Raw genomic sequence first — 24,319 nt, 5'->3', positions numbered from 1 at the left:
TTTGATTCAATATCTCTTCCTCCTATGAGCATACAAATTGAGAACATTAAAGTTGAATCATGTTACCTGTCAAAATATTTTCAACAGCAACATACACTGATCAGGCATAACATTGTGACCGCCTGCGCCTCCAAAACAGTTGTGACTCATCAGAGAATGGATATGGTCCTTCTGAGGGTGTCCTGCGGTGTCTGGCAACAGAATGTTGTTAGTGGGGGCCTTTGGGTCCTATGGGTTGAGGGGAGGGGCCTCTGTGGATCATCCCACAGGTACTTGATCAGTTGGGGATCTAGTGAATTTGGAGGCCAGGTCAACACCTTGTGCTGTCGGTGGTACATGGCTAAGTAACATCCACATGAATGCCAGGTCCAAAAGTTTCACAGAAGAACATTGAATTGTCACAAAATGGTCAATGTTATTCACTTCTCCTGTCAGTGGTCATAATGTTGTGCCTTATCTTTCCATCATTCATATGATATGTTAGATTGCTAAAATTCCCAACTTCATAGCAGAAATATACATGTTTACAGCCTGGTTCAAAACACTTTTGTTCTCTGTAGCTAGTTTTCCAATTCATGATGACTGTACAGCTTTTTTTTTTTTTTTTTTTAGGTCTAAATGTTTCTTCCCCCCGTTTAAATTATATCAGGGCTTAAAGTTTTGTATAATTAATGGTATGGTTGCCTTGAGTGTCACTGGTCAGCCGCCCGCCTCAGCTCAACTCATGCTCCACCACTATGACTATTTATGAATTAGCCGGGAGGTAGGTGGAATCAGGAACTGCCAAGATGGAGATGGCTGCAGCCACTAACTCGGACTTCAAAAAGGCTTCTTCAAGAATGTTTTCATAAGCAAACCAATGTATTTAAGATCGGACGGACCTTAAATACAGTCCACGTTCTTGCCTGACACATAACCGAGACAGTGTTCCTCCAAGGCCATGGAGTTACATGAAGAGGCAGGACTAACTACAACACAAGGGACTGAGCATAAAGTGGGTGTGTGCAAGCTTATGCAGACAGTATAAACAGACAGTGACACAGTGCAAAGATGAGAGACAGTGCAAAGACAAACAGCACAATACAGACAGTATATAACACTTGGGAGACAATGCACTTACAAAAAGACACTGCACAACAACAGACAGCAGCACCATCATAACTTTAAACATAATGTTTTAGTATCATTGCGTACTGCATGTGGCTATCTATGTGTGAGACATAGACATAAAATGCTCAGCTGTCAGCAAAAGTTAGCAACGTGCTGTTTCAGAAAGAATTTGGACGTCAGAAAGTGTGTGAGAACAGAAAAACAGCAGCAACAGTAACTATAGTTGGGAGCTCGCAAATGGTTGTTAATTTATTCCAGTGAGACATGCTCTCCGCCTTCATTGGTAGCATCGAGTCCAACAGGTCTGTGATTGAAACGGCACCTGTGGCTTCCACTGGAGCTCAGAATAGAAACGTAGTAGACATTTCTACAATGAGAACAGTCACAATCCTTTGACGGCAGTTGATGTTTCATAACCTCACAAGCCCCGGGATACCCATTCAAAGCTGTAACAAGGAGTTCAAATGAAATGTGTGGCTGTCAGCTGGAAAAAAAGAGGCTGTTTTCCCTCTTTTTTTTCCATAAATCCCAAAAGCTTGCTTTTCAAAGATTCAAAGTTTTGATCTGACAGCTCGCTGCAATGTGCATTTTCATATTACAGAGGGATTTGTAACCTACTTTTAAAGCCATTGAGCACCACTCGGCTCGGGTGGTAAAATCCTCTCCTGCACTGGCACTTGTACTTGTCCAACACAAATCCATGGCCGACAATGGGCGTGCACTGGAAGAGAAAGGACAGAGACAGACAGGCAGGTGAAGATCAATAAAACTGTCAACAAGAATATTACAGGAGTACATAGTTGCATGAGGGCGCAAATGTGAGAAGCTGAGGACGTAATGATGAAAATATAAAACAAAAACAAAAGGACGGAGGAGGAGGACGATGGTCACTCAGCCAGCTCCGATCTGTTTGTGCTTCTTGAATCCAAAAGCGAGTGGGAGTAAAATGATGTATCTGGTATTTTGGATGTCAGCATCAGAATGAAGTACACACACAGCAACAACAAAATCTGTCAGAAATAAAAACAGATAATAGCCTTTTCTTAACACTGTTTAATCTTGTTTAGAAGGACTGCTTTAAGTTAGCTGAACAAAAATAGGCCTACATCATGATAATGCAAATTAGTATTATACTGATTAGTCAGTGGATGACTTCATCAACAGACATTTAATCCTTAACTGAATCATTTTTCAAATTCACTGGTTCCATATTATAAAATGGTATCGTTAACTGTATGACAAGCAGGCGAGAAATTAAAAACTTAATGGATACAAAGTCAAATTGGTGCGAGACAAAAACCTGACTTGTGATTTTGCGATCGTCCTCGTCGTATGCTGTATACACAGATATTTTCAGCGATTCTGTCTCCACAATTCACGCCAGCAAGACTCTTATGAAAATATGAACTATAATGTTTTGGAGATTCCAAATATTTAACATTGTTAGGACCTGGATGAGTCACGGCACCTGACAGCAGGATTAGTACCACGGAGAAGGCTATAAAATGTGTAGTGCAGAAGACTGCGCACAGGCTACAATAATAATAATAAAAAAAATCTTTAGATTCTGAAATAAAAAACAAACACAGAATGTGAATATTAGACAGCAGTTTGCAATCAAATAAAGTTGCTCCCGCTGTATGTGTTTTCGCTGCCTCCTGATAATGACGCTCCGCTGCAGTGTTGGGTCTCAGTAAATAAACTTGTTTCGGCCATGTTATTGAGCCTCCTACATGCTCCGTTGCAGCGCGGAGCAGCAGACGCCCCAGTTATGAACATGCCTCGTGTCGAGGGAAATCACTGGGCTTTGCCAAGTAACAAGGAAACTAATTAATATCTAAATTAAGAATTAAGGGTTGTTTGCAGAATTTAAGCGCGCCTGCATAATTCCAGCTTGAATTGATAACTGTGGGAGCTACTTTGGCTTGCAGACCATCTGGAGCTGAAAACTCACACACATACACACACAGCCAGTGACACACAGGTACCAGTATGGATGCTGTACACTCGAGTGAATGCACATAGCTGGACTAAATAAAGCTGCAATAAATTTCACATGATCGTTGATAAATAGTGCATTGCATTGCGTGCTTCGTAAAAACAGTGTACTTCCTCTGGGACTGCTGCCGTGGAGCACAGCAAGAGTGTATTTATAACGCAGGAATCAGTGTCAGTCACTGATACAGTATTTTTATTATTCTAATATCATTCAACGCTCAAGGAACATTTTAGACACTATGCTTATCTGGTTTCTTGCTGAGAGTTGACGTTTGCGATTAGCTTAGCCTAGCATGAAAACCGACAGCAGGTGGAATCAGCTAGCCTAATTCTCTGACATTTAAAAAACACTAACACCTTATCTTAGATTAATGTTCTATATTAAGCTTCTTCAAAGGCTTATCTTGCAACTCCAGACAGAGCTAGGCAACTTTTGTTGCCCTTGCTTACAGTGTCTAGCTAACTGCCCTCTGACTCTGGCCCTACTTGTGCTGCCTTCAAATGGAACTAGAAAATGCAGTGCAATGGCATAATGAAATTGGGAGAATTAACATTTTCTTCAGACCTATTATAGAACTGGCCACTTTGTTAGGTACACTACTGGTTTGGACTCCCTTTTGTCAGAACTGCCTTAATTCTTTGTGGCATAGATTCAGCAAAGTGAATGAAACATTTCTTTGAGTGTTTGTCAGCTGCACGTCCATGATAGGTTGTCTATTAGATTGAGATCTGGTGACTGTGGAGCTACAGTGAACTGACTGCCATGTTCAAGAAACCAGGTTGAGATGATTTTAGCTTTGTGACTTGGTCATCATCCTGGTGGAAACAGCCATGGGTCCACTGTGGTCATAAAGAGATGGACATGGTCATCAACAATACTCAGTTGGTACTAAGGGGCCCACATTCTGACCCTACTAACCAAATGCTGCTGCCAGAACTCAAGACTCATCAGATCAGGCAATGTTTTTTCCTATTTTCTATGGCTTGATTTTGGTAATCCCTTATAAACTGTAGCCTCACTTTCCTGTTCTTAGCTGACAGTGGTGACACCTGGTGTGACCTTCTGATGCCGTAGCCAGTCTTCAAAGGTTTACTGTGTTACATACATACCCGAGTTGTAACACGTGGGTATTTGAGTTACTGTTGCCTTTCCATCAGCTCAGAGAGCTGCTGCTCACAGGATATTTTTTCTTTTTCACACCATTCTCTGTAAACCCTAGAGATGGTTGAGCGTGAAAAAAGTAGAGTTTTTTTTTTTTTGGAAATACTCAAGACAGTCTGTCCAGCACCAACGACCATGTCATATTCAAAGGCTCTTAAATCACCTTTCTTCTTCATTCTGATGCTCAGTTTGTACATTTTAATGAACACAGTAAACCCAATGCACATTTGAAGGCAGAACCGGCACACAGACCTTAATGATATGGATCTTTTCAGCTCAGCATGAAAGCAGATAAATATAGCCGAATTCACACAAGTATTTCATTAAATATGGGACAGACACTTTTTGGGAATCACGCATTGATTAGAGTGTGTCGACAGAAACACTCACTGCTCTGCTGCAACAGAAAAAAACCTTAGCAAACTTATACTGACCACAAAATGTTCATGCCTCATCAGATTTACCCAATTTCCACGTCTACCTGGGGCGGGATGTCATGTGTAAAAATAATAAGCTATTTGGAAATTGCTGCAATTTCACGCAGAGCCACGCTTTTCTGAACTGTTTGTTTCTGCTTAAAAGGCACATAAATTTAGAGTGCAAGAGATAAGTGTGTTATTTCAAGGTACTTTAACAACATGCCATTTTGGAAAATATTTATTTTCTCCACTCCTTTTTTTTTTTTTTTTTTTTTTAAGTAGAAGAGCTCAGCATGCCAAAGCGTCCCGCTGAACTTCTGCTCAGATCAGTTGTTTTTCAAAGCTGACAAACAGCCCCCAGATCTCCAAACTTGGAAGCAGCGAGCAGGAGGGATGGGCTGCAGAGGGTATGCATGTCTGAACTGAGGAGCAAGTGGCTGACAGGATAAACACACAAATCATTGCTCCTGTGTTTAACCAGTGAAGACAAGGAGGCCTGGGGAGTTATGCTGCTTCCATATATTCACTATCTGGAAAAACATGAGTGATTGATAGAAGTTTGCTGCTTGGAAATGTGAGCTGTGTCAGATGGGGGACACTTAAAGCTATTTTGGGTTCACTGGTGAAAAACTGACAAAACAGGAGAGAAAATGAAAGTGTCACTAAAGCGCGATGTACATCATGTCTGTGGGATTTTGTTTTCCAACATTTTTGCCTCCTTATTTTCATTTGCTCTCTTATCATTGAAGTGTAAAGCTTTGCATGGATACATATCTGAATATTCGAGGCTGTGCTTGGCCACAGTTGAGCTAAATTGACATCTACATGCAAAGAACGCTACAAGTGTCAAGGTTAACTTGACGATCCTTGTTTAGCATGTTAGCATTGGTAATTATCACTACTGATTCTTCATGAACCACGTATGTCTGCAAAACATTTCATGGCACTTCCATATCTTATATTTTTCTTCTTGAGATATTTCAGTCTCGACTCAAAAGTTGAAGTTACCAAGCAACCGGTTACAATTGTCATCCTTAGTGTCATGACACTAGTGCACCTGAAATCCAAAAATAGGTCTGCAGTGGATAAGGGTGTCCCTCAGTGTGTCAGCACTTTCAGTTTGGTCAAGACCGAATCAGAGAACGATTCATTTGGTCACAACCAAAGCAGATAAGTCCTACTTTGCTTAGTGTTCATACTGGCATCTTCAAATAAAACGAAAGGCGTATGGATAAGGTCATTTGAAGACGTATATTTTGTAAGACGACTTCCAAAACAATGAGGTGCACTGAGCTTATTGGATCTGTGGTGGTGTTTTTACCAGCTCAACACACAGAAAGATTAATAAATGTATAAAAGATTCAACAAAATGCCAGGAATTACTCTGTCGCTCTCAGGAATAAAGGCATGCTGCAAGGAGATGGCAGTTCTGATGCCTGGGCCAAACTTATGAGTATTTTGTGCTTTGAGCCAAGTACAGTATGAAAGTTTTTGGTCTGTGCTGCATTCACATTTCAGCTGAGATGCACCATTTTAATAAAAACCAAACTTACCAACAGTGAGTGCACCCTCATTCTCCCCACTGTATATATCTATGCGAATTCAGTAAATTCTCATATCGCATATGGTGACTTCTTCCTCCTCCTGAAACCATGAATAATTAAGAGCAAAATGAAAACTGTGGACAGCACTCAGTGCTTAAAAAGCACACACAAACACACACTGTACTAGGTGTTTCTCACAGTCAAGCCGGTAAATGCCACCGTCCTGTGGGCCAGTGATTCATCCTTCATGGTGTGGGGTTTCTAATTTCAAATGTTTAAACAATTTCCGTCATTTAGTGCCGTTGCTTTGAGTGACTAACCCCTTCAACAGTATTACTCTGGGATGTTTTCTCTAAACATGCCCTTTGCATGCAAGCTCCCTCTTTTGTTGAATCGCAATTAGCATACACACCATGAATGGAGACCCAGCAAGAATTAAACAACAAACTGAGCCAGAGCGAGCAGCAGGTTCATTTAATGGTGTGTGTGTGTTTATTAGTGTGTCTTCTCTCCCAGGAGATGAGCATACCTGGGAAATTAGTCCACCATACACAGGAAGGGGCACTATTAAAAGCATTTGTTTTTCTTTCTGATACCTCTGAAACCAAATTAATCAGGGTCTCAGCCAGGATGTTTCTATCTCTCTGTGACTGGAGGAGGTGAGGACTCCCTGAGGACCCTGGAAGCAGGAGGAGTCCAAGTCGGATGGATGGATGGATGGGTGGATGGATGGATGGATGGATGGATGGAGCATTTGTTATAAACTTACTTTCAGCTTACGCCAAAGGAAGTAGAGGCTCATTAAATATGACATGCCCAGGGACACTGAGGGGGGTAAGGATGAAATATGATGATTATTTTAGGGCTTTATTGTGCTCCGTGCATCCAAACAGCTGCATTTATTAATCCTGTGTGTGCTATCACAGCAGAGGCAGTTTCAGGTTCCCAGGTGCACAGTAGGTACGGGTGTAAAACCAACACCTGCACATGTTTGGCCTTGTATGAGAGGAGTAAGTACATTTTATAAATCAATGTAAAGTTACAATGCACATGTAAAGTGCACAGAAACAAATGTTTTTTTTTTTACCGAGCTACCTGCAACCTGCGCCCACACATCACTCTGAACTAGTCCGAACACAGCCGGCATGAGTATAACACAGAAAACAAGCATGTCACAGAGGAGACTGACACGGACCATCAAAACTAGATTAATGGCACCGAGCAGAACCGCACAGCGCTCCACATGTCCTCCACCGCGAGTGCTGCTTTTAGCGGAAAATTGCATGCGCCGAGGCAGCAACACACACGAATGCAGGGACTTTAACAGTGCCAAGGCCAGCCTCGTTTTTCCTCAGCCACTATGAAAAGGCTATGAAACGGTCGTTTGACGCGTCTCAGTGTGATGGATCACCTTCATCAGGCTGCAGGCTCCAAGTGAGAAAGTACTTTATAATTGCCTCTTACTTTGGATGCAGTAGGGGGGCTTTTAATCCCCCCCTTTTTTTTCGTGGAACACTTTGTCTGCAGTGTTCAAGGTTGCACTGCCAATCACAGAAAGTGTTCTGGAAAAGCCTGACACATTATGAAGGGTCTATTGTAAGGAGTATGTTCTACCTGAGACCTGCAGGTCTTTGGAGTCTGAAATTCTCTGACAAATGTGTCAAGATATTTGTTGTGTTTTTTCCCCAAACTAATCACTTGCATGTAACAATAATGTCTTACCTGTTCAGTAATGTGTCAGTCTCATTCATGCTTGTCAGTTTTTTTTTGTAGATTAAGCTTAAAAGGCAGTTAGCAATGAAGACGATGTCCCCATTTAGGAAGCCTTTATAGGTGGCGTCTTCACTTGAGTGTTTCGGTGACTGCAACACCAAACCTATTTGAATCACTGAACAAATTGCCGATGTGGGAGGTGATTCAAAGGTACGGAAAAACCTGAGCATTGCACTGCACCTGCATCAGAATATAAATAGAGCCAGTCACCTAGATGAAAAGACATGCCTGAACTGATTGCAAATGACTGTGTGCAGAAAGAAATACACACTACATATTAGACCTAGCTGTTAAGGTATTTTAGGGAGAGTTTTGCCTTGAAGAAGTTTGGGGAATTAATATTTAAACAACACAAATACTGCAGTATTACAGTAAAATGTCAAGTTGTAGCCCAACCCAGAGAGGAGCACCACAGGACAATATCACCCGATGGACTTGATACAAGGTGTAAGACATACTTCATACACAAGTGAACACAAGTCCTTCCGACTGGCTGAAAACTGAAAATGAATTAACACCGTCAACAAAGGCTCCCCGTGTTTGGGCTGCAGCGTGTGGTACCTGTTTCAGTTGTCTCGCTGTGCAATGTGATTTAAAAATAAATAAATAAATAAAAAGCTGTGAACACGACACCAAGATGGGAGTTGGCGAGAGACAAGAAGAGGCAGAGAGAGAAAGAGAAAGAGAGAGAGAGAGGGAGAGGGAGGGAGCACTCAGCGTCCTCCGAGATCTATAAATACACTAAAAGCATTAAACCCTAAAAGCATTACAATCGCTCTGTCCCCTGGGTAGAGAAGCTGCCTGCTGTTGTTTCACAAGACTACCAACCACTGAAACACTGGATGTCTGATGAGAGGAGACCTTGGACTCAAGCCTGTCTGGAAAGTCTCCATCAATCTAAGAGGAAAGAAAAAACCAATATAAATAGTCAGGTATTGATTGGCTGGTGGCTTGTCGTGGTTACAGTGCTACGACCAGGGGTGGAGTCACCAGACTGGCTGATGTGACTGGAGTGATGCTTTCCTTATAGGCCATTAGGAAGTGATAGTTGTGTAAATTCCAACATTTTTGCCTGTGATTTATATTCAGGTTAGTTATGCGAGTAAAATATTCACAGCGTTACCACTGATTGGTCGTGCAGCCTCAGGAAATGCAAGTCTCACTTGGCGTTTTAACACTTATTAAATGAAGCGTCAGTTTTCCCACACAGACATCTGGGCGGGTGGTCTCCAGCTCCCCACGTGGACGCGACCAGTGGGGAGGGTGGGGGCCCTCACTCAATTAAGATCCATCCGCTGCTGCCGACTTGACAGGCTCTTGCGTTTCGCCGTGGCAGCCGCTGAGCTGCAGGCGCGAGATTAGAGAGTGAATGGTGTCTCTCTGTGGAAGATGGATCCTCCCTGACGACTGCCCCTCTCTGCTGTCATCTCTCATCCTCTTCTCCGTCCTATGCGCTATCCCTCCTCACTTCAAGATGTGCGTCATCAGCCGAATTAAAGATCAAAGAAATGTGATGAACTTATCATAATATGCTGTAGTGCAGTGCATCAGCATGGGCTACCCAAACGCCTTGTTAAAACAATTAGAAATATTGTCAAAAATAAGATGGTCTGCTAAAAAAACAGGATTTAAATAGCTTTAAATAGAGTGTGTTTGAAGGTTCTGGGTTCAAACACACTCCAAAGCAAGTTAGCTGACCAACTTAGTTTATTCACATTATTACTGCCATAATCCAGAGGAATATGTAAGTTTTATTAGGCAGCATTATCAGCAAGGAAAGCTTTTTTCAACTCCGAAACATGTAAAATCCAAGGTATTGAAGCCTCAAAGTGAAACGTCCATCGTACAGTGAGAACAAACAGGGCTAACACATCGTTCAGTGTTCGTTAGTAAAGCCTATGTTGCATTTCCTGCTCATTATCACGACTGAGATGGTTACACGACGTGTAATAAATTGAGTTCGCACCTCATTGAGGTTGCAGGCAAAAAAAATAAAAAAATAAAACTAAACACTTGGCAGACCAAAAATGACCTGGCACAAGAATGCGACAGAAGATGCAGCCAGGATGAACCTAACCTGGGGGGAAGCACCATGCTGCCAAGCATAAGGAGGAGTGCAAGCGGCTTATGATGGCACCCTCCGCGGACAAAGAGGATTACGGAAGAAAGTGCAAAAACCCTGCATCCTACCCGTCACTTGTAACGCATCTTCAAAGCACCGTTTCCAGTGGACATTTCCTACCCTTTATTGTCCAATGTCTTGTCCCCGCTCTCCAGCCCAGGGTTTCAAGTCTAAGTGGACACATTTGTGACGACATCATCATACTGCCTATAATGGGTAAAATCATTTCGATCTGTTAAATGAACGGAATTACTTTTTCAGTTGTCTTCATTTTAATGTCACACATAAAATGCCATCGCACCGTACTGTCATTTCATTACTGCTGTTTCTTTTTGAAATCCATATATGAGACGGGGTGTGAGTGGGCTCCCATCACCATGCCTCTTCCCCATGTACTGCACAGATGATAACAGTGTAAACATCTGGAAACAGATTATCAAATTATGTAGTCCATAATCTGGATTTAGTGCTTCCACGGAACATAAAGCGCACCCTGGATGCTTTCAAGCCAAACACGATGCATTGGTACGCATGATTTGCATGAGTGGGTGCATCTGGAAAGAAAGCCCTCAGTCTTGCCGTCACTGAGGTGTATGGAACTATTCAAAATGGCAATATTCTTTGATGATATGGTGCCATCCATGTGAGTGAATTCATGATTTGTTATGTATATTCCCTGAAGCCTTGTGAAGAAAGAAATGTTTCTGAGTAAAGAATTAAACGTAGCTTTGCGCCGCGGTAAAGCGCGATATATTAAAATGAGGGAATATTTATCTTGTTGTTTGTTTTTTTATGTAAAGCTCTGCCGGAAAAAAAATAAATACCGTAAATAAAAAATCTAATGGGGTGTACGTGAGCTACAGTGTGTCCTTAAACATTTCAGCTTTGCTTTTCCTGTAGAGCTTCACCCTCCCCTGAGGGGGGATGGCAAGCCTCTGGCAGAACAAAACAGAAAAAAAGAGAGTGAAACAGGAAAAGGCAGAGAATAATAGGTTATTTTTTGTCTCCTCTGCTCCCAAAGTCCCACATTCTTCCCCGTTAGAGATAAGGCAGGTAAAACAGACCTGTAACAGTCTGCTTTCCTGACAAATACATTACGGCAAACCCGGAACTCGGCAGACTTTTTAAACCTGAATATTCTTCGCTGCTAACATTTGCATACGCTGTTGCGGGTTCGTACTCAGCTATATCCCTTTCTTTGCATTTTGCATTTCCTCTGACTGTAAGACTTGTGAAGCTTAAATCCTCTATCTATCTCCGCAATGTGCCAGACTCGATAAGGATGCCAAAATACTCACACTGGGGCAGAAACAAATATTTACATTCACGTCCCTTATTTCACCCCTTACTGGCGGATTCTGCTGGAACCGGGCTAGAGAGGGGTCACACGTGTCCAGGTGATTAATTCTACGGAACGGAGGGACTCCATGACCAGTTCACACTATTAAAACATGAATAGAGAAGAGGACGGTGTGTTGACAGAGGGAAGGATGATTTCTGGCCCAGTCAATTTCCTTCAAGAAAATGGAAACACAGGTGAGGAGTAAGGTGTTAAAAAAGAGGGGGGAAAAGAGAGTAGAAGAGAGATGAGGAAGGAGTGATGGAGAGAAATGTTGGGAGGACATGAGGAGCCACGTGAACGGAGAATGTGTGGAGGAGAGAAAGCCAGGGAGAAGAGGAGGTGTAGCTGATTGAGAAGAGAAAGCTGGGAGAGACACAGAGGGGGTAACCCTCTTTGGCTGTCACAGCAGTTTACACTCATTAGCAGAGCTCTGCCTTTGAAGCCCTGCATCTCCAGCAGCACGTTTTAACAGGACGGGCACAGGAAACACACATACAGGCATTCGCGAAGGCACAAACAATGATAACTACTTCAAAAGCGCACGCAAAAGACACAAATGAGAAAAAAAATAATACATAAACCTACTCAGATGCATCCAGCCCCAAATCACCCACACTAATCATCCTCAAGCCTTCCTCTAATTATATAAGCAGTGGCTCCTTATGTAAGATGCTTCCCTTACGACTGACTATCCATAATGCATGAAGTCTTGTATTTGGTTCATGGTGACACATCCTGCTGTCCTCCACAGCCTCGCTGTATCTGGGCAGATCCAGAGAAAAAGAAGCAGGAGATGAATCGAGCTCAACCACATATGGAAAACTTTAAACTGGAGTTTTGGAAGTACTATTCACTGAAACAAACTTGGTTTCAATGGCGCATGTTTTAATTATCTTGATTTACCATGAGGAGTTAAGCAGCAACTAATACTTTGTGTTAGGAATAGATGTTAGGATGGGACTAATCACCAATAGCACAGTTGCGGCCCTCGACTGGATCTCGTGAGCTTGTGTGTGCACAAAAGTGGTGGCTTCAGTCACGAGAACATGGCTGCCATCTAGAAGTCACTGTGATAAAAGGTATGGACTCATCAAACCGACATCAAAGAACTACCGCCAGCAGAGGCTGACCCCGTGTTGCCTGTATCTGTGCCAAAAAGCGGTACTTGGGCACACCGAAAAGACTCCAGTCAGCGACCCGCTGGCACATACTGTATGTTCTGCTCCTCTGTGAAAGGAAATAACTCTTGGGGGAAACCAGCACTACTATTAGCTGGGAGGCTAGGAAGCTGAGAAGCTGTATAACCAACAGTCATACAGGGCTAGTCTCACATGAGCTTTCTATGTGCCCTTTGGACCAATGAGACATACTGGAAAAACTAGGACCATGGATGTTCACTGACTCTAGAAAATGCCAGACTGTTGGCTTGGGGTACTTGGGAACTGAGCTACAATATATCAAGTTACCTTTCACGTCCACCATGAAGTTTGACAGCAGCAAATGTCCTAAGCTCATGCAACCATGTACAAAGAGAGTTTTTTGTCTTAATTAGCTAAATTAGTGGCATTATCATAAATAATTGACTTACAATTGATGTAACTGCCAGCAATGACTGCTTTGAACAGGCTTGGGAGACATGTTAGCTGTAGTAAACTCACATCATCAATTCACCAGATGCAGTAGACACAGTTTTATTATGGTGAGACATAGGTTACATTAATAGGCATAATGAAACCTCTCTAAACCCCTACTTGTTTCACAAAATTTTAACAAAGAAGACACTTTCCTGTAAACAGGCTTTTCTCCAGTATGCTGGAGAAAAACTGCAGAGCAAGATAAAATTTGTTCATCTCCAAACCGACTGAACCATTACGTCATAGAGACAATGAGAAGAGAATTGTTAGTTTTACTCTCTGAACACTCAGGAGAACGTATGATGCTCAATCACATTACCAGAGACTGTCTCATTATTATGTTTCTCTCTGAGACAGAGCCCCGGGCTGTGTTTGTACTGGATGGGGAAAGCAATGAGCCACATACTGACTTTCCACAGCCCATTTCCCAAAAAATGTATTTAACGAGATTTAGAAATGAACTGTTGTTTAATGGGGACAGTGGGACGAAAGGCACCTTCTTCCTACTTGACGTGTATTGTGTATGAAATTCTATTTAGCCGTCAAATATTCTTTCCTAGAAGCTTTCGATTATGCCATTTGAGTTGATGAGGAAAACTGATGAAAAATTCCACAAGAACTACATCAAAGTATGAGGAGTACTGCTGGCAGCCCCAAAAAGCAATTGATCACATCAAACAGGAACATGCTCACAAAGGAAATGAAAAGAGAGAAATGGCTCAAAATGACAAATGGCAGCGGTGAGAATAAAGAAACAAGACATTGAGCATTTTCACATTAAAAATTGAAAACTTTTATGAAATGAAACAAAGACACACACAGTGAATGTACACTGATCAGCCACAACATTAAAACCACTGACAGAAGAAGTAGATAGCATTGACCATTTTGTGACAATACAATGTTCTGCTGGGAAACCTTTGAACCTGGTATTCATGTGGATGTTACTTAGACATGTACCACCCATCTAGACCAGACCAGGCACCCCCACCCCATAGCAATGACACTCCTTGATGGTATCCCCAGCAAGATGCTGCCTGACACAGACACACACACAAAAACGGTTTAGGAACAACTCAAAAGACATCAAAAACAGCACAAGGTGTTGACCTGGCCTCCAAATTCACTAGATCCCAAACTGATCAAGTACCTATGGGATGATCCACAGAGGCCCCTCCCCTCAACCCATAGGACCCAAAGGCCCCCCGCTAACAACATTCTGTTGCCAGATGCTGCAGGACACCCTCAGAAGGCCCATGTCCATTCTCTGATAAGTCACAACTGTTTTGGAGGCACAAGGGAGACCTACACAATATCAGGCAGGTGGTCATAATGTTGTGGCTGATTAATCTCTTTCTTAGAATATTACTTCAAAGTCAAACAATGTTTATTTCCAGCCTTTCAGCCTGATGTGACATTAAATGTTCTGTAGATTCACTTTCCTCATTAAAATTGTAGCAACTCTGTATCACTTCATCTTCTAACTGTGATATTCTCAAGTCTGGGAAAAGAACCATCCAGATACAGTGACCAGCTGTAATATGTCTAAATAAATACTGCAAGAAGAGTCTGGTCTAGTTGTTGATTCCGTTACTCTAAATCAGAGGTGTCAAACTCATTTTAGTTCGGGGGCCACATGCAGCCCAATTTGATCTCAAGCGGGCACGTAGCTGTCTGCTGTTTAGTCCGGGGTCTCAGTGTTGTGTTCTGTCCACTTCTCTGACTAAAAACAATGGACAAATTAGGGATAACAGTTATTTTCATTAAAAGAATTGCTGTCTTCCATGTCATTTTTGCACTTTCATTGCAAATTCATGCTGTGGGCCAGATTGAACCCTCAGGCGGGCCGCTTTTGGCCCACGGGCCGTATGTTTGACACCCGTGCTCTAAATGAATAATCCATGGAAGGACAAGGCTGAGGAAGTTTCACGGTCAATATTCGTCCCCCCAAGCAAAACATCTGGATGTATATATAGTATTAATTCTCTGCGTGTCTTAATTCCTGATCCCTAAGCTCCTTAATTTCAAACAACGACAGATAAATAACACTGCTGTTTCAAGCTGGCACTGAATCGTTGGGTAACGGTTTGCCAGATATGGTGAGTGGAGGAAATGAATCAGACTGAAAAGAGTAATGTGGGAAGCTCTGCAAGGATAATCTGACACTGTCCTCTCCCAATGTTAAAGTTTATTTAAAGGCATTTTAAAGGAAAATTTAAAGAAGCAAAAACATACAAGGCAACAGACTGTGTCTTGAACTGAATCTAAAGGTTGTCTCCACCCACCGTTGTGATGATAACAGAAAGACACCACACACGCGGTCTGCACATAGTCACATATCTGAAGAGAAGAGCTGCAACACCACAGGACCATTCAGATTGTACCAGACAGCAGCCATGAGAGAGTTGGGATCAAGATGGAACGATGCAGAGGAAACAGTGCAACATATCAAGACAAACATGGAGACCTGCTTTGTCTCCTCTGTAGCCCCCCCCCCATGATATGCCGAGAAGGGGGGAGGCACACAGACAAAGAGTATGGTCAATAATTCATCTCATCGTGCAGCAATCCATTACACTGCATTTATTATACATCATATGGCCAGCAACATGCCACGCAAGCTTGAGCAGCCACCAAGCCCTGATGGAGTCAGGGAGGCTCCCCTGCAAAACATCACATAAAACCAACGCATTGGCACCGACACGAGCGACAGGCGAGCGCCGCTCACGTGCACGTGCACTCTCACAGACAGAACTAACTCCACACTCTCTGTCTCTCCTTCACCTTGGAAAGTGACAAAATGTGATATATGTCTGCTGCCAGTTCCATCACGATGGTCACACAGATAAAAAAAACCAAAAAAACACCATGTCTCAGAGAAGACATACACACGCCACTGACAACCACCGTGTTCTCGACAATAACAGGGCACTCTCCAGGAACCATGTAGTGTAGTATTGTGTGTTTACATTTCTCAGACGTGTTTCCATGCACTAATGGCAGCAGTTGCGAGCGTTGAGGCTATATGCATGGTAATGTCTTTCTGTTTCCCAGGTCCCCATTTGGATTCATACTGAAATGTCTCAACATTAGATGGACAACCATAAAATTGTGTCGCCTTTTTTAAAAGATGGTTCATACTGACTGAGGTAATCCCCTGTTCTTCTGATCTTCATGTCACACAATATTTCAGGATCACAGCAGTGTTCAGAATTTACCTCTTTCTTCCTTGTAGATGGACTGCCATGAAATTTGATATGAATAAATACCTGTAAAACATTATCACTAGCTTCAGCTATATTTTATGCGCCGTGTTACGGTAATTAGCAAATGCTAGCATGCTAAACTAAGTAATGACATACCAGGGGTTGTACGGACTAGTCAACCAGTCAGTTTATTGACTTCACTGCTGTGCCATGATGCTTTAAAGCATCATGTCGACTAGTCACTGATCATGTGACAATACCGACATGGATGCCTCTGAGAAGACGGGCGAGGGGCCCAGTGGGTCATTGCAGCAAACGAGCAGCGGTTCATCAAGCGTGTGGAAATACTTCAGTAGAGATGAATATGTAGAATATGTAAATCAACACTAAAATGCACACTCATCTGAAAAGGAATCTGCTAACGCTAGCAGAGGAACAGTAGATAATGAACAACTTTGTCAAACGCCTTGAGAGAAGGCGACTGCAAATCAACAATTTACGGGTGAATTTCATAGTCAAAGTTATTAGTTAAGTACACAGAGAAGGCTTCAGAGAAATACTGCATTTTTTTTTTTAACCTGGGTACACTATCCCATCTTACAACACACTGTGGAGTACTATTAAAGGCTATGGATGGTGCTGAGTTGCAGCCTGTTTTTATACAGGCTATACATATCTGCAGCGCACAGTATGTAGCACATGAGCTGTCTTTTCTCAGCATATGTATTCAGGTTAAGAATATAGATTTCATTGTTGCAAAAATCTGAATTTGAGCAATCCCTATGACAACATTACATCTGATAAATCTGCTGAGATTCAAATCCATTGTGTAGGGCCTGCAGCTGTATAAAACTTTCATCCATTACAAGTTTCCCTTGATTTTACACTACGCTGACTGTGCCTAAGTGAATGGACAGCTATACTTTTAGGCCGGTTTTGGTCAATTTGCTCTCAACCAAGTGGATAAGCAAGTCAAATACACTTTAATAAGTACCATTTTCCAGCAGGAATAGCTCATATCAAAAGTCCCTTGCAAGACTTTACTTTTACAGTTTGTTTCAGGGCACGTTTATGACTTGATTTTAGCACTGGAGCAGGTATTAAGGACATTTGTGAACAGACTGCATAACATATGAATGAATCAATGGTTGTAGGTAATACAGTGATATCATTTACGCCACACCAAAATTACCACAAAAAAAATAAAACATTAGTAAAGAATAAAGAGGGCACACTGTCATTGCTGCAATTGTGACAAAAGCACTGTCGAGCAGACTTACTTCCATACTGGTGAGATTACAGCGATGAGTCCCAGCAAACCAGCCACTATTGGAGCACTGATCAATGTCTACATCCTGCAGGTTCACATCCACACGAACGACGCCTCTGATAGAAAGAAACGAGGAAAAGAGGAGAGAAAGAGGGAGAGGGAAGGAGAGTCATGAAAATGATGACCGGATTAAATTTTAGGCAAAAAAATGTAATAGAAAATGCAGACTCAGATATATGTTATCATTGAAGTAAAAAATTAAGTTCATTTTACAGGAAAAGTGAAATAGAGGTAAGGTGAGAGACAAGATAAAAAATGAAGGACAGAAATGTAGAAGAATTGAGAAAAGAGAGGAAGAGGTGACAAAATTATATGAGGTTAAGCAAATCATTTTGAGGGAGAGGAAGCAAAGGGAGGGTGCAGAGGCAGATAAGGCCGGAATGAAGGAAAGGAAAATTAAAAAGAACAGGAAGAGCAATGCTCAGGGGAAGTAAGGTCAAAGGTGCAAGCAGCAGGAGAATGGAGGTGGTAATAGAGAGGAATGAATAAAATGGAAAACGGGAAATAAATTGACAAGAGATGAGTAATAAAGAAGAGGGAGGGAGGGAGGGAGATAAAGTTAAAGAAAAATGAAACAGCAGTGTTCATTAAGTTATGTTATTTCTTTAATAACTAAAAAGTGCTTTTAGTAAAAAGAAGCTTTTTTTCCTCTGACAAAATAATAAAATGTTGTTTTTACATCTGATCCTTCTTAAACCTTCCCTATTATTGTGCTTGTTGAACATTAGTGCTCATTTTATTGAACAATATCTGAATGCTAGTGATGCTGTATCAGGTTTTTACTGATATTTGGCTGAAAATATATATTTTTGTAACTATTTTGACTTGACAGTCTCCTCTTTTTCCTCACCGGGTCTACTCACCTCTAGTACATCTCTTGTTGCTTCATATTAGACTACTAAGCTTCGCACACACCAAACACACAAGCAACTTTTGCTCCAGATAGTCCTGCATACTTTCAGATTCAGGGTTAATGCGTCATTTGCAGGTTAACTCAGGGTTAACAGTGCAATGAAATGTTGTGGATAAGAGAACTGCTCACCTCAGCCACAAGCAGCACAAAAGAGCACAACAGTACAGTAAATATATCACAGTACAAATATTACAAAATTTTCAAAAGGAGACCAGTGGTTGGTAAAAACTGCAGTCGCATTAGTAGATAGGGTGTATGTTCAGTATCCAGTGTTATGAGCTAAGGAGTCCAATGGTAGAAACTGCCTTTCAGTCTTTTGGTACATGTATCCAAGTATCGTCTGTTAGACTGTAAGATGGAGAACAGTTTGCATACTGTATGCAGGGATCCTTTCTGATAAGTAAACTATTCTAATCACTTCCGACGAGGATGGGACTCCAACCCATGTGTGCAGAGCACAAGGGATTAACAGTCCATCGCCTTAACCACTCGGCCACCTCGTCTGTGTTTCCAACTGCTAAATCCTAACCAGCTAACTTAGCATGCTAACATGCTAAGCTAGCACTTAGCACCTAACATGAGCAACCAAGACCTCAAGATGACAACAATATTATGTTTTCTTATGCAAATGCCACAAAAAGGTTGGCCTGATGATGCTAGATCAGGGGTCGGCAACCTAAATGATGGAGGGGGCCACAATTTTTCATCACACCGGAGGGCCACATAGGACCGCGCACTTAACCAGATATGATAAAACTGCCATTTTAAATATGTTTGTGTGTGTACAATTAGAATATAGTATATATATTTATAATTATATATATGTATGTGTGTATGTGTGTGTGTGTGTGTTTATTGAAGCAAACAAAAAATAACCACTTACTGTGATTTTTTTTGGTTTTTTTAATTAATTTGTGCATTTTTACACCAAGAAACAGTTCAATATTTTCCCTGTATGCCCACTCTACCTCGCCACTATCAGCAGTGGGCACTGGTAAAAAGCCGCCGTTGTTTGCGTACTTTTGATTTAAGGTCCGATAGCAGCCCTTGCAGCTTCAGTATACTTCTCGTATTTAGCTTTGTGCAAAGTGTTGTAGCGGCAACTTAAATTGAAATCTTTCACGGCAGACAGCGTCTCCAAACAGACTAAGCACATAGGTTTGCCTTTACATTCTGTGAACAGATAACCTTCTTTCACCTGAAAGACACGATTTTCTCGATCAAGTCTTCTCTCTCTTCCGCTCTGAGCCACGGCTCAACGCCTCTTCTTCACTGGTAGAGAAGACCCGGTGGAAGCGTGTGCGAGGCGGCGTCTGCATTAGAGCCGCCATCTAGTGGCTAACTGTGTCATTACAACTGATTCAGTGCCGCAGAGGATACAGATTTATAATTTTCAAAAATTAATCTAAGGGCCACGTTGAGTGAGGTCGCGGGCCACATACGACCCGCGGGCCGCCAGTTGCCCATCCCTGTGCTAGATGAAATCGCTGAGGTAAATTAATCTGACAATCAATGACATACCTCATGTCAACCTCATGTAGACCAAACATTTGCCCTTGAACACATGCAGTAGTATGCGTGAGAAGAAACAGCTCTCCATACCAGCAGCTGGCACTGTAGTTACAATTCAGAGGAAACAAGAAGCGCTAGGACTAGCTCATACAGTGGTGGCTTCTCCTGAATCATGCTTTTCAATAACATATTTTTTTTTTTCATTACAGATGATAGTGTTGTTGAAAATGACTGCGTGTCATATTTGTTCATATGAGATGAAAGGTGTGTCTGACCTCCTGACTTCTTCGTGGACCTACTTTTCTCCCTTCTGTTTCTCTTCTTGCACACTGGTAACCTGAACAACAGATAACTGTGGGAATTTGTGCCGCTTCAACCTGCTTGATCGCTTGGAAAACCACCAGGGTTCCAACTAGTACAAGTGGTACGGGACACTCACTCAAAAACTATTTGGGACTCTAGAGGTGAGGTTGCCGGTTGCAAACAGCTGAATAAACCTCCCTAGGATAATCTACTGTATGGTGATTGCTGCTTCAATTAAAACCCCCAAAAGCCCTCTCTGGAGTCAGTCCTTCCTCCATGTGAGGGGCTCCCTCCAAGCTATTGCTTCATAGCTACAGGTAATTACACTCTAATGAAAACATAATTGTGAATCCTATATTCCATTTCTGCTAATAGACTATCAATACTACTTGCCAGTCCTATGTTTTAATATTGTAATACTGTACTCCTACAAGCCCTGCGATAGACTGGCGACTTGTCCAGGGTGTACCCCGCCTCTTGCCTGATGACAGCTGGTATAGGCTGCAGGCCCCCGCGACCCTTCACAGGACAAGCAGTTACAGAAGATGAATGAATGAATGAATCAATTAATGAATCAATGTACTCCTACAGTACTGTATTGCAGTTTTTAGCACATGTTGGGCAATTCATTTACTATTTTCAGCAGTGGATTATTTGACTTTTTGCTCTGTGTTGTCCTGTGGTGTCATGTAGTGAGCTTTTCAGGCAGCAGGATGATATATATTTATAATCAAAAGAATATATGATGCTTATGTTCATCATCATAAGGGAACACGTCAACCACTTAATTATTGTGTTTCGGGTGACAGAGGAAGCAAACATTTGTGTGATATTTTCATGGGATTTCTTGACAATAACAAAAACTATATATATAGAAAATAGCAACTTATCCTTGAAACATGGATTTTGTGAGTTTATCTATATTGTATTAATGCCGCCAGTGCAGGAAGTCCTGGAATCTTTTCTTATGTTTCCCTCTGCAAACACAAGCATAAAGTTTAAAAGATGTAGTGTTCTCTCTTCATTTGTTCTCTATTCATTTCCGATACTGGAGGTTTTCGTTGCTAAAGTGAGACAAATTCTTGTACTTTTGCTGCTTGGAGGCACAAACAACAAGTTTAATATATGGAGACTGCAGGCATATGCAGCAGTGAGCCATCACACTGTGGAGTGAATAAGGTTAAATACTGTTCAGGGATGTGACCGCAATACAGTATCGGAGGAACACTGTCTGGGACTTACACTGGTGGACCTAGGTTCACTGCAGCTATTGTCGCACAGCCTTCTGTGTCTACACCCAAGCCGGGACATATAACTCTCCATGACTCTCTCTTTCACCGCACACACACCCGTGAAGGACGCCGTCTTCTTCTGCACACTCACATGCATTCTCTCTCTCCTTTGTTGTGGTGTGAAGCCTGACACCTGTACCTCCATCTGCCTGCTGGGAAGTGGAACAAACAGCCACGGAGAAAGGATTTGGCCACAAGTACACAAGCAGGCTAAAAGAGAGGGATGGAAACTGGTGTATACCTTTAAGTGACAAAAAAACTTGTGTGCGTGTGTCTGTGTGTGAGATCCAGTCTGAGTTTTCAGGTAAAAGATGTGGCAGATAGTGGATTAAAAAAAAATGTCAGCAACACATGCAATTAATCATCATGAAGCAAAGGTACAGCCAGGACAGACTCTAATGTGCATCATTATATGTATCATTTGTGATTGGCATTGCATTATAGCTCCTTAAGGTCATTGCTACCACAACTTGCTCACTAATATTTCTGCTAACAAAAAACATATTATTTTAGACGTAAAAGCAAACCTCTCTTCTCAGTAGAACTGAAAGAGCTTTTCTTTCAAATCAATTCATATGACATAATTGCTCCTTTTTACCCTTAAACAAGATGGATGTTTGTGGATCATCCTCCCCTCTCTCACTTGCAGCTATGGAAACCTGTTCCCAATCCACAGATCCATATTAGTAGCTCAGTGAAACTGTATCATAGACCTTACAGAATATTTTTGACAATGTGTGGCAGTTATTTGGTATAGCAAGACCAGGACCCTATCGAAATGAATGGGTGAGCAGCTATAACTACCATTTCCATGGTCACCTGGACATCAGACTGCATTTATAGAATTGCCATTCAAATTTTATACAAAAACAAAAAAGCATAACTTTCGGTAACTTTGCCCTAAAATAAGGATTTCATAGGTTGCATTTCTGTTTCACAATACCAACTTAATTTATGACTCAATCCAGGGTGCTGTGATTTGACTAAGGTCTTCTTCCCTCCAGAGCAGTTGATGCCTTGCTAGTTCAAGTAAGGACTATAGTTAGCCGAGACACACTACAGATACTGTTCAAAGACCACCTGCTCCTGTCACCACATAGCTGGAACTGTGACCCTGACCCTGAAGGGTCATATAAGCGCCATCTGTGGGGTTTCCGACTTGTCCAAGTCGAGTTTTGTCTCTCTCTTATAATGCCTCTGGCTGTACAGCTTACTCACAATGTCATGCTATTGACTGGAACATGCAGTTTATTATGGTCACAATCCCAGCTGAGTGTGTCAACACGGCAATACAAGCAATAAACACAATGTACAGCTAAGACTGATGGGAAAAGGATCCTATTTGCAGTCATTTAAACTGTAACCTGATGATTGTACGTTGTTGAAACTTGTTGGAGATACTTCACCAAGAAACAAAAATGCCATCTTGGATGGTGCTAGAAGAAACAATTGTCAGGGTACTATCAAAATCAAAATGTCTTTGTAATCCTTTGTAGTTGTTGTTTCAGTTTGGGGCCAGCACAGTGGAGAGGTGGTTAGCACTGATGCCTCACAGCGAGAAGGTCCCGGGTTCAAATCCTTTCTGTGTGGAGTTTGCATGTTCTCCCTGTGTCTGCGTGGGTTCTCTCCAGGTACTCCGGCTTCCTCCCATCATCCAAAGACATGCTGGTTAGGTCAATTGGTGATTCTAAATTGGCCTCAGGTGTGAATGTGAGTGTGAATGGTTGTCTGTCTCTCTGTGTTAGCCCTGCGATAGACTGCGACCTGTCTAGGGCGTACCCCGCCTCTCGCCCGATGACAGCTGGGATAGGCTCCAGCAGACCCCGCGACCCTCAATAACATTGACCATACTGTGCATGTTACTTAGACATGTTGCACCCACCAAGGCCAGACCAGGCACCCCCACCTCATAGCAATGACACTCCTTGATGGCAGCAGCCATCCCCAGCAGGATGCAGCCTGACACAGGCACACACAAAAATGATTTAGGAACAACTAAAAAATACATGAAGAACAGCACAAGGTGATGACCTGGCCTCCAAATTCACTAGATCACAAACTGAGTATCTGTGGGATGATCCACATAGGCCCCTCCCCTCAACCCATAGGTCCCAAAGGCCCCCACTAACAACATTCTGTTGCCAGACATCACAGGACATCCTCAGAAGGTCCATGTCCATTCTCTGATGAGTCACAACTGTTTTGGAGGCACAAGGGAGACCTACACAATATTAGGAAGGTGGTCATAATGTTATGCTTGATAGAGGTATTTATTTTTTCAAGCCAAAAATGGGCTTCTGTAGTTATTACTCTCTTGGTGAGTATGTTTTCTCTCCTTGCCTCTGTCCTATAGCTGAGATGAGACTGGATTCTTCTAAATGATTCCTATGATTTGTTTCTTTTGGCTCTGTTTGGATTTCACTGTTTTATTGCGGTCATGATTTACAGATATCAAAGTGTTGCTTGTTGCACCTTTAGAGCCAGCAAACAACATAAATTGCTAAATCGCATTAAACAGCAATACTGAATGTAAACTAATGACCACACGCTGCTTCAAAGCAGTCTCCCCACCTCCATCATTATGCCCAAGTTCTGCCACTTTTGCTCTCATTAGGTTTACGGCACCCAGCGGCTGTCTTAGTCTTTATGTAAACTGAAT

At 42.1% G+C, this 24,319-nt stretch overlaps 1 protein-coding gene across 1 annotated transcript in view; it reads right to left on the bottom strand.

Annotated features, from left to right (window-relative positions):
* LOC311488973 (metabotropic glycine receptor-like) overlaps positions 1–24,319 on the bottom strand; it is a gene marked incomplete at its 5' end in the record, with an annotated part of 67,036 nt that overhangs the window by 38,895 nt on the left and 3,822 nt on the right. The window contains 2 exons of the mRNA XM_084545849.1: positions 1,729–1,831; positions 17,591–17,696. Of these exons, the coding sequence (XP_084401975.1) occupies positions 1,729–1,831; positions 17,591–17,696 (209 nt within the window). The remainder of the gene's footprint in view (positions 1–1,728; positions 1,832–17,590; positions 17,697–24,319) is intronic.

The sequence above is a fragment of the Chelon labrosus genome, assembly GCF_963514085.1.
Source record: "Chelon labrosus genome assembly, chromosome: 6".
Classification (NCBI taxonomy): Eukaryota; Metazoa; Chordata; class Actinopteri; order Mugiliformes; family Mugilidae; genus Chelon; species Chelon labrosus.
This window is presented reverse-complemented; position numbering and strand designations above follow the sequence as displayed.